Below are 12,752 nucleotides of genomic sequence, written 5' to 3'. Positions count from 1 at the left end.
CTGAAGATTATATGTTAGCCCAGTCCTTGGCATATAGTAATAATCATCACTATTATTATTGGTATTAAAATACAAAGTTTAGGGGCACCTGGGTGGCTCAGTTGGTTGGGCGAACGACTTCAGTTTAGGTCATGATCTCATGGTCTGTGGGTTTGAGCCCCACATCAGGATCTGTGCTGACAGCTCAGAGCCTGGAGCCTGCTTCAGATTTTGTGTGTCTCCCTCTCTCTCTTCTCCCCCACCCATTGTGTTCTCTCTATTAAACATAAATAAAATTTAAGAAAAATAATTTTTAAATATAAAGTTTAAAAAGTTTATAGAGCAGTATGTTCCATCATTTTAACACACAGGCACACATGTACACAGTAATACAGATATGTAAAGACTTCTCACACCCATATATGTTTATAGGCACATAGAAAAAAAGGAATATATGCAAAATAATAATTGGTTGTACATGTCTGTTGTGTACTAAGATGATGTATATTTTTCTTTGTGCTTTTCTATACATTTCTATTTTTATGATTATTTTTGTATTCAAATGGAAAGTTACTTGTTATGAATTATAAAGTGACCCAAGAAGGTAATTTGGCCAAATTTCATCAAATAAAAACATAGTTTTTAGTCTAGGGTTAGTCAATCCTTGTTGATGGAATCAGGGAGTATACCACTATCAGCCTATATAGTATTTTTGGGAACTAAGGGTGCATTCAGTCAGGTACCATTGCAGTTCTGATACTAGGTTTATATTGATGATGGTGGATCTCAAGGTCAACGAAATGAAGTATATTGTCATGGAGCCATGCAAAGACAGTGCCCAAAGACTGAACCTGAGTACTCCAGAAACTGAGTGACACTGATAGGACATCATTCAGGAACCTTCTGTATTTAACCATCAAAAGCAAGCAAAGAAGCTTAAGCCATGATTCACAGCACCAAAATGTGTGAATTGCTTCCGAAAGAGTGATTTCATTTTCTCAGATATCTGCACTTCTTCAGAATTTCTGATCCCATGGAGTTCAGGTCAGGTCACAGTGGAAAAGAAGTCCAACTTTTCTTTGAGGTCTAATAGATTGATTGTCTCAGGATGCTCATGAATTCCTAGAAGTCTTAGATCTGAGTTGGGTAAATACCTTTAACAACTTTCTGCTACTCAGTTGTCTTAGCTGGTTAAAGTCTAACTTTGACAGTCAACTTCCACTCCTTCCAAGTAACCCATAAATTGTCAAAGGTCAAAGGTATTAGAATAAAGAAATCCTACCTTGTCTTCTTTGTCATGGGTCCATTGAGCAAGCAATGGGTGATTGAGAAAGAGGCTGATTGATATCCATAGGACTTGTCATATTACCATCTGATTATTGAGAGTCTATAGTGGGCTTTTATGTAGGACACAAATATTTTCATATTCTGTGCTATATTGAAAGGTTCATTCAGACATCCACAAACCTCTCCCCCTTTTTAAACTTTAAAAATTTTTATTAAAGGGACACCTGGGTGGTTTAGTCAGTTAAGCTTCCAGCTCTTGGTTTCGGCTCAGGTCATGATCTCATGGTTCATGAGATTGAGCCCCATGTCAGGTTCTGTGCTTCAGCATGGAGACTGCTTGGGATTCTCTCTCTCCTTTTTTCTCTGCTTCTCTTTCTCTCTCTCAAAATAAATATTTTGAAAAATTTTATTAAAAAAGATGAAGCGAACATTTGGGAATATACTCTCCCCTTTAAAAATTTTTTTTAAGTGTTTATTTTTGAGAGATAGAGACAGAACAAGAGCAGCAGTGGGGCAGAGAGAGAGGGAGACACAGAATCTGAAGCAGGCTCCAGGCTCTGAACTGTCAGCACAGAGCGTGATGCGGGGCTCAAACCACAGACTGCAAGATCATGACCTGAGCCGAAGTCAGATGCCTAACCGACTGAGCCACCCAGGCACCCCTATACTCTCCCCTTTAAAAAAAATTTGAATCTTATTCTTTCCAACTCTTTCACCAGCAAGCCATCCATTAGCTACTGGCCACAAGTCAGCACAAATGTGTACCTTTGGCATACATTTCTCCTGACATCACGTATACTGCTGAGAATTCTGCCCAATGGGAATATTTCCCTTTTGGGGACCATAAAAGACCATATGGTCTTTTTGGACCATGGGCTACATTATCTCATTTCTGGTCAGGGCTAGCACACCATGCATGTCCATTCATAAGTGGGTATGTCTTTTCCCTCCTCTGCTAACTGGTTGTAGGATGAACCCCATGAGCATGTGTTGAGAGAGCCAACAAGGGTTGGAGAATACTGTTCATGATGGGCTGTTCTTATATAGTCTCTTGGTTTCCCATGGGCAGGTATACAGTCTTTACCTGAGCCTAGTAGCAAGCCAGGAACCAAATGGACAAAAGTTACTGACAGTACCTTAAAGAGTCTATAGCTCTTACACTTCTCTGGATTCTTGTTAGAGGCTCCTTACCCCATCCCTGTCTGCCGTGTCATTTTGTAGTACTAGTGGGTGTGCTAAGGCATAGCCCCAAGAGTTAGGGCAGCTTTTCTTGCTGAAGAGCCTTCTTTGGGATCAAGCCCCAGTAAAAACTGGCAGTCTCATGGGTTACCCAGTATAAAGGTCAGAGCAGCATTTCCAAATAGGAAACTCACCAGTTGTTTTATCTGTTTCTTAGTGGATATAGTGCCAAGTGTAGCAATGTCTCACTTTACATGGGATATCCTGCCTTAGACCTCTGGAACCATAGAAACCGTCAGTGTGATCTTTGAACTTTCATGGGGTTTATAACTTCATCCTCTGGCTTTTACATGTGTCTTACAAAGGCATCCTGAATGTTTGCTGCTTGTTGTTCACCAGATCCAGTTAACAGTGCCATCAATGTGATAGACTAGTGTGGTGATCTGTGGGATATTGAGATGATCAGGGTCCTTCCAGACTATATTATGACAGTGCAGAAATAGCCCTCAGTTAAAACGTTGAAAGTGTACTGTTGTTTCTGGCACTTGATAGCAAATTGCCTCATATTGTCCTTACTGATGATGATAGAAAAGAAAACATTTGCCAAGTCCATATTTATCTGCCGGATATCAGGGGTTATTCTCATTTTCTCCAGCAAGAAGTATTACATTTAGAAGTGCAGTCATGATTGGCCTCACCATCTGATTAAATTTATACTAATCTGTTGTCATGTTCCAAGATCTTTCTGGCTTTGGTCCAGGTAAACAGGCAAGTTAAATGGAGATATGATAGGAATCAACGCCTCTATATCCTTCAAGTTTTTTGATAGTAGTACTGATTCCTGAACTTCTCCCATGGATGTGGTAGAGCTTTGGGTTTACTTTCATAGTGGGGACAGAGGGAAGAGTTCCAAGGGCTTCTTCATGGCCCTTTCTTCGTAATATCTTTTATGACGTGGGATGGGAACCAATATGGGAACTTGGCCAGTTAGTAAGTATATCCGTTTGTAGAAAAATTTTAGGACTAGGGAAATAACCACAAAATGGGCCTGTGGTCCCATTGTACCCACCATGAGATACAAGGGTTGACTTCATCACACATTTCTTTTCTGGAATGAGATAGGTGCTCTGACTGGTGGGCCATGTTTTGGGTGTTTAAGGTTTAGTGTCAGTTTAGAGCTAGTGTCTAGTAACCTTTGGAAGAACTACACATTTCTCCTTCCCCAGTGGGCAGTCACCCTTGTGAATGGCTGCGGGTCCCTCTTAAGGAATGTCTGGAGAAAGATTGATGGGATACAGTTATGGCCATGTATAGGTTCACAGTAATCTTATATATTTAGTTCTCCTTGGTCTGGTATGCTTCGAATGTACTCCCATTATGTGCTCCTCAGACGCTTGCTAATAAAAATTTTTGAGATCTGCAAATTTTTCAGTATAAAGGCAGTCTATTCCCAGAGTAGGCTTTGAACTTCTTTCTGTACTCTTTTGGGATCTAACTCCTGTTAGCATGCAACAAGAGGTGATAGGAATAGGTAGTGAGAATTGGCATCCTACTTAATTGTCTACTATGCATGCACATTTATATGTCCCCTGTACCTCATATGAAACAACTTATCCTGCTTCCCAGCTCTTTCCCCCTTATCTATTCCTGATGCCACTTAATGTCTTATCTTTTTTTTTTTTTAACGTTTATTCATTTTTGAGAGAGAGAGACCAAGTGTGAGTGGGGCAGGGGCAGAGAGGGAGGGAGACACAGAATCCGAAGCAAGCTCCAGGCTCTGAGCTGTCAGCACAGAGCTCGATGCTGGGCTCAAACTCACAGACTGTGAGATCATGACCTGAGCTGAAGTCGGACACTCAACTGACTGAGTCACCCAGGTGCCCCAACTTAATGTCATATCTTAACGGTCCCTTCCAAAGGGAAGACTGGAGGCATGATGTTCTCCTGTAGTTCTCCTGTAGACCATGGATAGTAAGGCACAAACAGACATTTAAACTTGTACATAATACAATACCAGGAGGACCCACACTCCCTGTGTCCCACATTCTCAAGGGACAGGTGTGGAAAGCATAGCACTGTAGTTTTCACCTTTTTGTCACTTCTCCTGCAGCTGGAGAATGGGCTGATGTGGGTCTGTCAGGTTACTCTGCCTTAGAAGAGTTGAGGTTCCACCTGCTCTGATTCTTTAGCAGTAGAGTGCTGGGCCTACAGGGCAAGACTGCACAGGTGGCTGCCCTGGTCTAATGGGGGCGCTGAAGAAGCTGGCTGCTTTTATGGGGCACTCTGAGCTTAGGAGGTGGCAGTTACATTTCTGTTTTCTGACTACTAATTCAACTACATATAAATCCTTCTTGACTGCATTTCCAGCATCAAATCTAGCCAAGCAGGTTTTTAGTCACCTCAAAGGAAGTACCCTTATAATCAGTTAAAATTCACCCTACCTGAATATTCAATGCCTATTGATAGATATTTGAAATCATAAGTTGAATATAATTTACTTACAATTATTAGATCTGTCAGAGTGACTTCCTAAAATTAATCACCAGGGAAACTGCCAAACTAACTCTTTAAAGAGAATTATTTGGTGTCAGTGGAGAGTATGGGCTGCTGTGTTTAGCAAAAGTTACATCAGTTTAACATCTCGAGCCCTTTGTCCTTGGGTGGAATGATATTAACAAAATTGTATTTATTGTACATGAAGATCTGTAATGTCTCTGACCAGAGGTCCAGCGCGTAAGAATTATCCAGTTATTATGATGCAGCACAACACAGTGGTTAAGAGTCAAGACTCTGGAGCCACGTAGCCTGGGTTCAAATCCTGGATGGGCGATTTATATAACGCCTTCATGTCTAAATTGTCTCTCACTTGTAAAACAGGAGTAAATAGTTATCTATACTGTATAAATATACTATATATAATAAATAGTTGCATACTAACTATATATCTACTATATATGTGTGTGTATATACACACACTGTGTGTATATATATATATATTTATATTTATATACATATATTTATTTACCTATCTACTATAGGTACTATATATACCTACTGTATACCTACTACATATAAGTGTATATATATACCTACTATAGGTATATATATATCCATATACATACCTATATAGGTATGCAATAGGTATATAGGTATACCTATATAGGTATATATAGGTATGTATACTATAGGTATATACTATAGGTATATAGGTTGGCTCAGTTGGAAAAGCATGTGCCTCTTGATCTTGGGGTCTTGGGTTTGAGCCCCACATTGCACGTAGCGATTACTTAAACTTAAAATAAAAACACACTTTTTAAAAACACGGCTCTAGGTCTGCCTGGGTGGCTCAGTCGGTTAAGTGTCTGACTTCAGCTAAGGTCATGAGCCTGAACCTGCTTTGGATTCTTTGTCTCCCTGTCTGCCCCTCCCCTGCTTGCACACGCACGCGCTCTCTCTCAAAAATAAATAAACATTAAACAAAAAATTAAAAACCCTGCTCTAAATCTATCAAAGTAGACACCTTTTAGGTGAAAGTTGCTCTCAGTCCCATGAACTGTGGTATTACAAGCTTTTATTTATTTATTTATTTTTTATATACATGAAATTTATTGACAAATTGGTTTCCATACAACACCCAGTGCTCATCCCAAAAGGTGCCCTCCTCAATACCCATCACCCACCCTCCCCTGCCTCCCACCCCGCATCAACCTAAGCTTTTAGAATTTAGCAGTAAGGGGGGCGCCTGGGTGACTCAGTTGGTTAAACGTCCCACTTCGGCCCAGGTCATGATCTCACGGTCCGTGAGTTCGAGCCCCGCGTCGGGCTCGTTTCAGATTCTGTGTGTCCCTCTCTCTCTGACCCTCCCCCGTTCATGCTCTGTCTCTCTGTGTCTCAAAAATAAATAAACTTAAAAAAATTAAAAAAAAAAAAGAATTTAGCAGTAAGGAAGGTAGATGGGATGCACATGTTTGATTTTGGTTTAGCTATTCATAGGCCTGAGATCCTAAATCTCTAACCTGGACTGAAACTTACAATCAAATATAAATTCTTGTCAGAATAAGCATAAAATGGTTGCTATGAATAAGGAATGATGGTATTTTAAAATTATTTTGCTAATCTTTTTTCTTTGTTTTTTTCTGCTGGCTAAGGTTGCATGATGGAATTTGAATATTACCTCAAGAGGTTTTATGCTTTGGATTAGCTAACAGTGTTTGTCCTCTGCTGACTATTTCTCGGACTCATTTTTTGGTGTCCATTTGAGGCAATAAACCCAAAGGGATTATACCATGGACTACAAGGAAAGCTGCCCCAGTGTAAGCATTCCCAGCTCAGATGAACACAGAGAAAAAAAGAAGAGGTTTACTGTAAGTATATAATATAAAGCATATGGGGGAAAATTGAACATAGAGAGTATTTCCATTTCTGCTTTTGTTCTTCCTTAACCTGGAATGTCCTCCCCATGTTTCCACATATCCAGATTTTACTTATCTTTCAAATGATATATCCTCCCCAGTCTTCCCTGTGTACTATAAGGGAATACAGTTACCTTTTCAGATTTTTGCCTGTTTACCTATCCCCTTGGAAAAGCTTATGAAACTCTGATAGATCCTCTCACCAGAAAATGTGCAGACACAAGGATCTACAAACATGCACGTAATTTTGCATGCAGTCAGGAGGTTAATGGACTCCAGAAGTCACTAGTCTTATGTTAAGAACTACTGTCTCAGCAAAACAAAACAAAACAAAACAAACATGGTTTTGAAATTTCCATAGTGTCTTTGTTGACATTTATATTTTCTACCTCAATTTTTAAAAATTTTAATCTAGTATTTTATCTTTTGTTTACTTTAAAAGCAAAGTCCATTTCTAATTTTACTTTTGACCACTGTAATACATACTATGGAACTATAAAGAATAAGAACAGTGAGTGTTTGCTGATTCATTGTATCAGTGACTATTATTGGAGAATAGCCATTTTTCTAATTAGTGTAATGACACATACAGTATTTAGTTCCAGTAGCCCTGTTAGTGTGTATGTCCAGAGATCTCCTGCCCGCCTCCCCCTGAAATAATACCATTTATCTTGTTTATAACTAATCCTTATAACTGATTCCTTGTAAGCCCCACCCACTGAGTAGTATGAAAAAATTCATTTAACCCAGTTCTGTTTAATACTTAGTTTGAGCTAAAATTTAAGCAGTTCTTTTAAGTTAAAATGCTCAGGCTGTCTTCATTCTGCTCTCTCTCTCCCCCATATGAACACACACTTCTCCAACTTGACGTCATGGTTTATGAGTGGAGAGGTGTCCCCTTTCACAGTATTTAAGTCAGTGACTGATCTCATGGTAGCCTGCTGAAGGCTCTTATATTCTTGTCATCCCTCTAGATCTTTGCTGTTCCAAATGTACAGTGACCGGTCTGGCAAGCAGCCAACTGTGGTTGACCTGATTCAGGTCTGGGCATTTTCTTGGCATCCATTGCTGTCATCTGCAGTCAGCCAACTTATTTGTGATCTATTCTTTGTTGACTTGGCCAGAGTGGTGGAGATTTACTGCCAGTTCACCTTCTCCTTGTCTCTTGATGGCTGTAGAGCCCACTGAGGCTCTGCTATGCCTTTCACTGCTCTTTTGATTCGAGTGATCTACCTTGGCCTCTGACTTGGGGGTCAGTCACCTGGCTCCTGCCAGGTGCATCCTATGACAAATGACTTGCAACTCAGAATTCCTGTCACATTCCTGTCACTGAGGAGTTAAACTAAACCCTTTGGTCTGACAAATCCAGTCTCCCTTCTTAACTAGGTGGGGCTGGGGCCCCCAAATGATACTTCTCTCCCAAAGTCCCAGACGAGGAGCTGGAAATAGCTTCTGTCCTCTCTTCTCCTTTTTTAATAAACATACCTCCACACCCTGCACCAAAGCCCAGAGTAGAGATTGCAGTGTGTGTCTGGCCATTTGCCTCTGCTCAATCTCTGTTGCAGCAATATCTTAAGCATTGTGCATTCCACAGTCTTATAAGCAAGTTTTAGAAGTATCTTGCTGATGGTAAACAAGAAGTCAGTATACCTTTAGTAAAATAGTGGAATGTGTGAAAGTTTGTTTTTTCTTCTCCTTATTTTTACTTTTGAGCATTCTCTCCTTCAAGGGCATAACCTCCTGTCAAGTTTGATGGAAGTTCATATATATCAAATATAGGCAGTGAGTTATCTCTGGTCCATTTACTTTTTCATGGTAGAGGTATTTCCAGAGCACCTATGTGACTCAGCCAGTTGAGGATCTGACTCTTGATTTCGGCTCAGGTCACGATCAGGGGCTTGGAGTCGAGCCCCATGTTGGTCTTCATGCTGACTGTGGAACTTTGCTTGAGGTTCTTCCCCCCCTCCCTCCCCCCCGTAACATCACTCCCTTGTGTAGGCACTCACTCACCCTTTTCTAAAATAAAATTAAAAAAATTATATGCTGTGCAGCTACTTCAGCCTAGAAGCTATGTGTGGGTTCTAGTCTTGGTTATACTTGGGTAACCATGGGAAGCCACCTTACTACACTAGGAAGCCAGCATAAGTAATTCAAGAAGCTTGCAATCATCTAAACCTAAATTTCTGATCCTTTGGTAGCAGTCCTACTTCCAGTCCAATCTGATCCTAAATGCTCTATGAGATGAATCTGTAGTTAAGTCTTAGAAACATGGTGCAGCTTCACTGGCACCTTGACCAGGTTCTTTATTCCCTACTTCCGCATTCTCTCCTTATGAACAGTTATCATTTCACAAACAAACAAATCTTACATCCAGCAGCTTCCTCTAAGAGAACTTGATGCCTTTTGGTTAAGACCAGAAGAACCATGTTACCACCCATCATCACATGTGGCTCATGTAGGGGCCTGGATCCTCTTTTTCTCTTAGCCTATACGTAATACATCACTTACTCAGGTGACTGATACCAGTGACTTTGTTTCACCTTTCAGGTGAGGCCTTATCCTCTCCTATGGAGGAATGTGGCTTTACATTCTGGGACGCCTCTCACTGTGGCTTGTTAAGGTGTCCGTATCTCACACAGTGCTATAGAGTTCATATGTTGTAATCACATGCAGTATCAGAGAAGTGCTTTTCTCACAGTATTTTCTCTAACTATGAACTTGTGAATGTAGCTTCCAATCTTTTATGGGAAAGGATAGTTTATACATATTTGTATGCCTATCTTCTAAAATAAACCTGGTTTACTCTAAGTTGTCTAATAGACTGTGGACAACTATTGTAAACCCAAAAGCAACTCCTATCTCTGTAATTCATACCCCAAGTCATACATTAGTGAGCCTTTCCTCAAATGCCTGGATTCTTGTTATTTTCTCCTTTGAATGACACAAGATCTCTGGGGTCCCAAACCATTGTCTCTATGTTACTATGATACTCTGAGAGTATCTGTGGGATGCATTATAAGAATCAATTCTGTGTTATAATTGTTGATGATTTGATACTGGTTCTGGTACATGAAGGGTTAGAAGATCTAAATTTTAGTCACATAAGTCTATGAATTTGGGCAAGTTATTTGACTTTTTTGGGACATCATTTCCTTACATATATACTAGGGGTTATAATATTTGTTCTGCTTACTTCATAGCATTGTTGACTATGGTTATATGAAATTATGTGTATGTGAAATTATTAAACATATGTAAGACGATAGTAAATACGAAGGTAAATTTCTAGTTTGAAAAATACTGTGTACAAGATGATCTGGAAGGAGCAGAACTAATCATTGAGTCTTTACTATGTGCCAGGCGTCACTTTTGAAAATACTTTATAATTTCAGGATAATGGTTACTGCTAGGGAAGAAGAGAGGAAAGTGGCATCAATTGAATCTATAATATTAGAAAAATTGGGGGGAAAATCTGAAACAAGAATGGCAAAATGTTAGAATTCAGAAGTTCTAAATGAGTTCACAGGTGTTCACTGTGTTATTGTCTGAAACTATGGAAATATTTCATAACATTTAAAAAATAAAATATCAAGAAGATGAAGTAAGTCTTTCAGCTGGTATACTTGTGTATTTTGGAGAATTGTGTATAAACATGAATGTCTAATATCAGTTTCATGAGTATGAAAACAAGTTATTTGCCTGTTAAATAGCTAATGGGTTTTTTTTGCAGTCAAGTTTTGTTATGCTATTTTTTATTTCCACAGGTTTATAAAGTTTTGGTCTCAGTGGGCAGGAGTGAGTGGTTTGTCTTCAGGAGATATGCAGAGTTTGATAAACTTTACAATACTGTAAGTAAATGTCAGTCTTAATGATTTTTATTTAAAACAAGACATCTGAGGGGCATCTTGACTGGCTCAGTCAGAAGAACATGTGACTCTTGATCTCAGGGTCGTGAGTTTGAGCCCCGCGTTGGGTGTAAATTACTTAAACAAAGCTTAAAAAAATTAAAATAAAAAATAGAACATCTGAGAAAACTTGCAAATAAGAGAGATTTATTTGAGTGATTAAATAATATTCAGATAGAGAAGCAGAAAAGGGTATGAGATTCTTCAAAAGCATCCAAACCTTGGAATTCCTACAAAGAAGGGTGGAGAGAGGATTGTTGAGAAATTCCAAATAAACTGTTGAAGATAGGGAAACTAGATCCAGCTTAAAATACATCCTAATGTCAGAATATTAGAAATAAATTCTGGGCATGTGGGTAGCTTAGTTGGTTAAGTGTCTGACTCTTGATTGGCTCGGGTCATGATCTCATGGTTCATGAGATCGACCCCTGCGTTAGGCTCTGTGCTGACAATGAGGAACCTGCTTGGGATTCTGTCTCTCCCTTGTTCTCTTGCTCTCTCAAAATACATAAACTTAAAAAAAAAAAAAATTTCTTTTACTACCTCTCTAATAACTGTTAATCATCTTGTTATTTCTGGTTAAATTGCCTAGCTATTAGATTTAGGTCTGAAAGTTTGTCATAAGCTTACCCTCCTTCCATAGTTTCATTCTTGGTTTAGGGATAAGTCTTCGGTTCCATATTTTAAGTAGCTAATACAATTAAAATGTATATGGACTTTCATAAGTTCTGACAGTAGGGTGGGGGGTAGGGAGTGTGGGAGCATTGGCTATTTAAATAACTAAAACCTGTATATTCAAAATTCAAATATTAAATACTATTTTTAATCCAGTGTGTTTGTAATTACAAATACTCCCTAAAGTAGGAAGCAAGAGCACCATGGTCATTTTAACATATCAGGCCAGATCTATGCAGGGACCAGTGTTTGTAGAGTGTGTTGCCTCTAGTCATACATACCTTGGAGGCCAAAGAATACCACCTGAGTTGGTCATTATAGACCCCAGATTATAAAGACAGCTCTGGATTCCAGTTTTTGCTTCAGTTAAGAAAAAAAGAAATTCTTCAAATCCCAAATTTAATTTTTTTCTGGCCTAAGAATAAAAAGGAGTTTCCTTCTGTATTTAATAAGTGGTAGATTACCAGGCATCCTTCAGAAAAAAATTGTTTCATATTTAAGGTAATTTTTTTCAATTTTCTTAACCCTGTCTCTTGATTTTAAAAATAGGGTTAAATAGATACATAAGTCTGTAACTCACCATTTGTAAGATACTTTATTATTACTTTTAAAAATTTATTTATGGGGCGCCTGGGTGGCTCAGTCGGTTAAGCGTCCGACTTCAGCCAGGTCACGATCTCGCGGTCCGGGAGTTCGAGCCCCGCGTCGGGCTCTGGGCTGATGGCTCAGAGCCTGGAGCCTGTTTCCGATTCTGTGTCTCCCTCTCTCTCTGCCCCTCCCCCGTTCATGCTCTGTCTCTCTCTGTCTCAAAAATAAAAATAAAACGTTAAAAAAAAAAAAAAACATTTAAAAATTTATTTATTTTGAGAGAGAGACAGGGAGAGAACTAGTGGGGGAGGGGCAGAGAGAAAGGAGGACAGAGAATTCAAACCTGGCTCTATGCTGACAACAGAGAGCCCGATATGGGGCTTGAATTCACAAACCGTGAGATCATGACCTGAGCCAAAGTCCACTGAGCCACCCAGGCGCCCCTGGTAAGATACTTACAGGGGAAGTTAAGAGATAAATTACTTCCTAAATGGGCCAGAATGAACCAAACGTTGTCTAGCTGTACAACATCTCATGTTCTGTTAAGTCATGAAATTTAGGCTTTTCATTCATCTCTATTTAGCATTTCACTATATTTCTTCCAAATAATATTCAAATGCTTTGCTAGTTAAAATTGAACTTTTAAAATAATACTTCAGTATTTTTAAATGGTATTTTTTCCAATGTAAAATTAATATGTATTCTAGAAAATCTGGAATATGGAGGA

The 12,752-nt window shown here is 39.2% G+C and overlaps 1 protein-coding gene across 6 annotated transcripts in view; it reads left to right on the top strand.

The window, feature by feature from the left end:
* LOC115506181 (serine/threonine-protein kinase Sgk3) overlaps window positions 1–12,752 on the top strand; it is a 150,812-nt gene that overhangs the window by 72,515 nt on the left and 65,545 nt on the right. For 4 of the 6 annotated variants that reach the window (XM_030304062.2, XM_030304061.1, XM_030304063.1 and 1 more), the window contains exons 2-3: window positions 6,594–6,809; window positions 10,622–10,705. In XM_030304062.2, coding sequence (XP_030159922.1) covers window positions 6,732–6,809; window positions 10,622–10,705 — 162 coding nt within the window. In that variant the 5' untranslated portion in view covers window positions 6,594–6,731. Of the gene's footprint in view, window positions 1–6,324; window positions 6,810–10,621; window positions 10,706–12,752 lie in introns of those variants that run through there. The other 2 variants (XM_030304064.1, XM_030304059.1) reach the window with 2 other exon arrangements.

The sequence above is a fragment of the Lynx canadensis genome, chromosome F2, assembly GCF_007474595.2.
Source record: "Lynx canadensis isolate LIC74 chromosome F2, mLynCan4.pri.v2, whole genome shotgun sequence".
Taxonomy (NCBI): domain Eukaryota; kingdom Metazoa; phylum Chordata; class Mammalia; order Carnivora; family Felidae; genus Lynx; species Lynx canadensis.
This window is presented reverse-complemented; position numbering and strand designations above follow the sequence as displayed.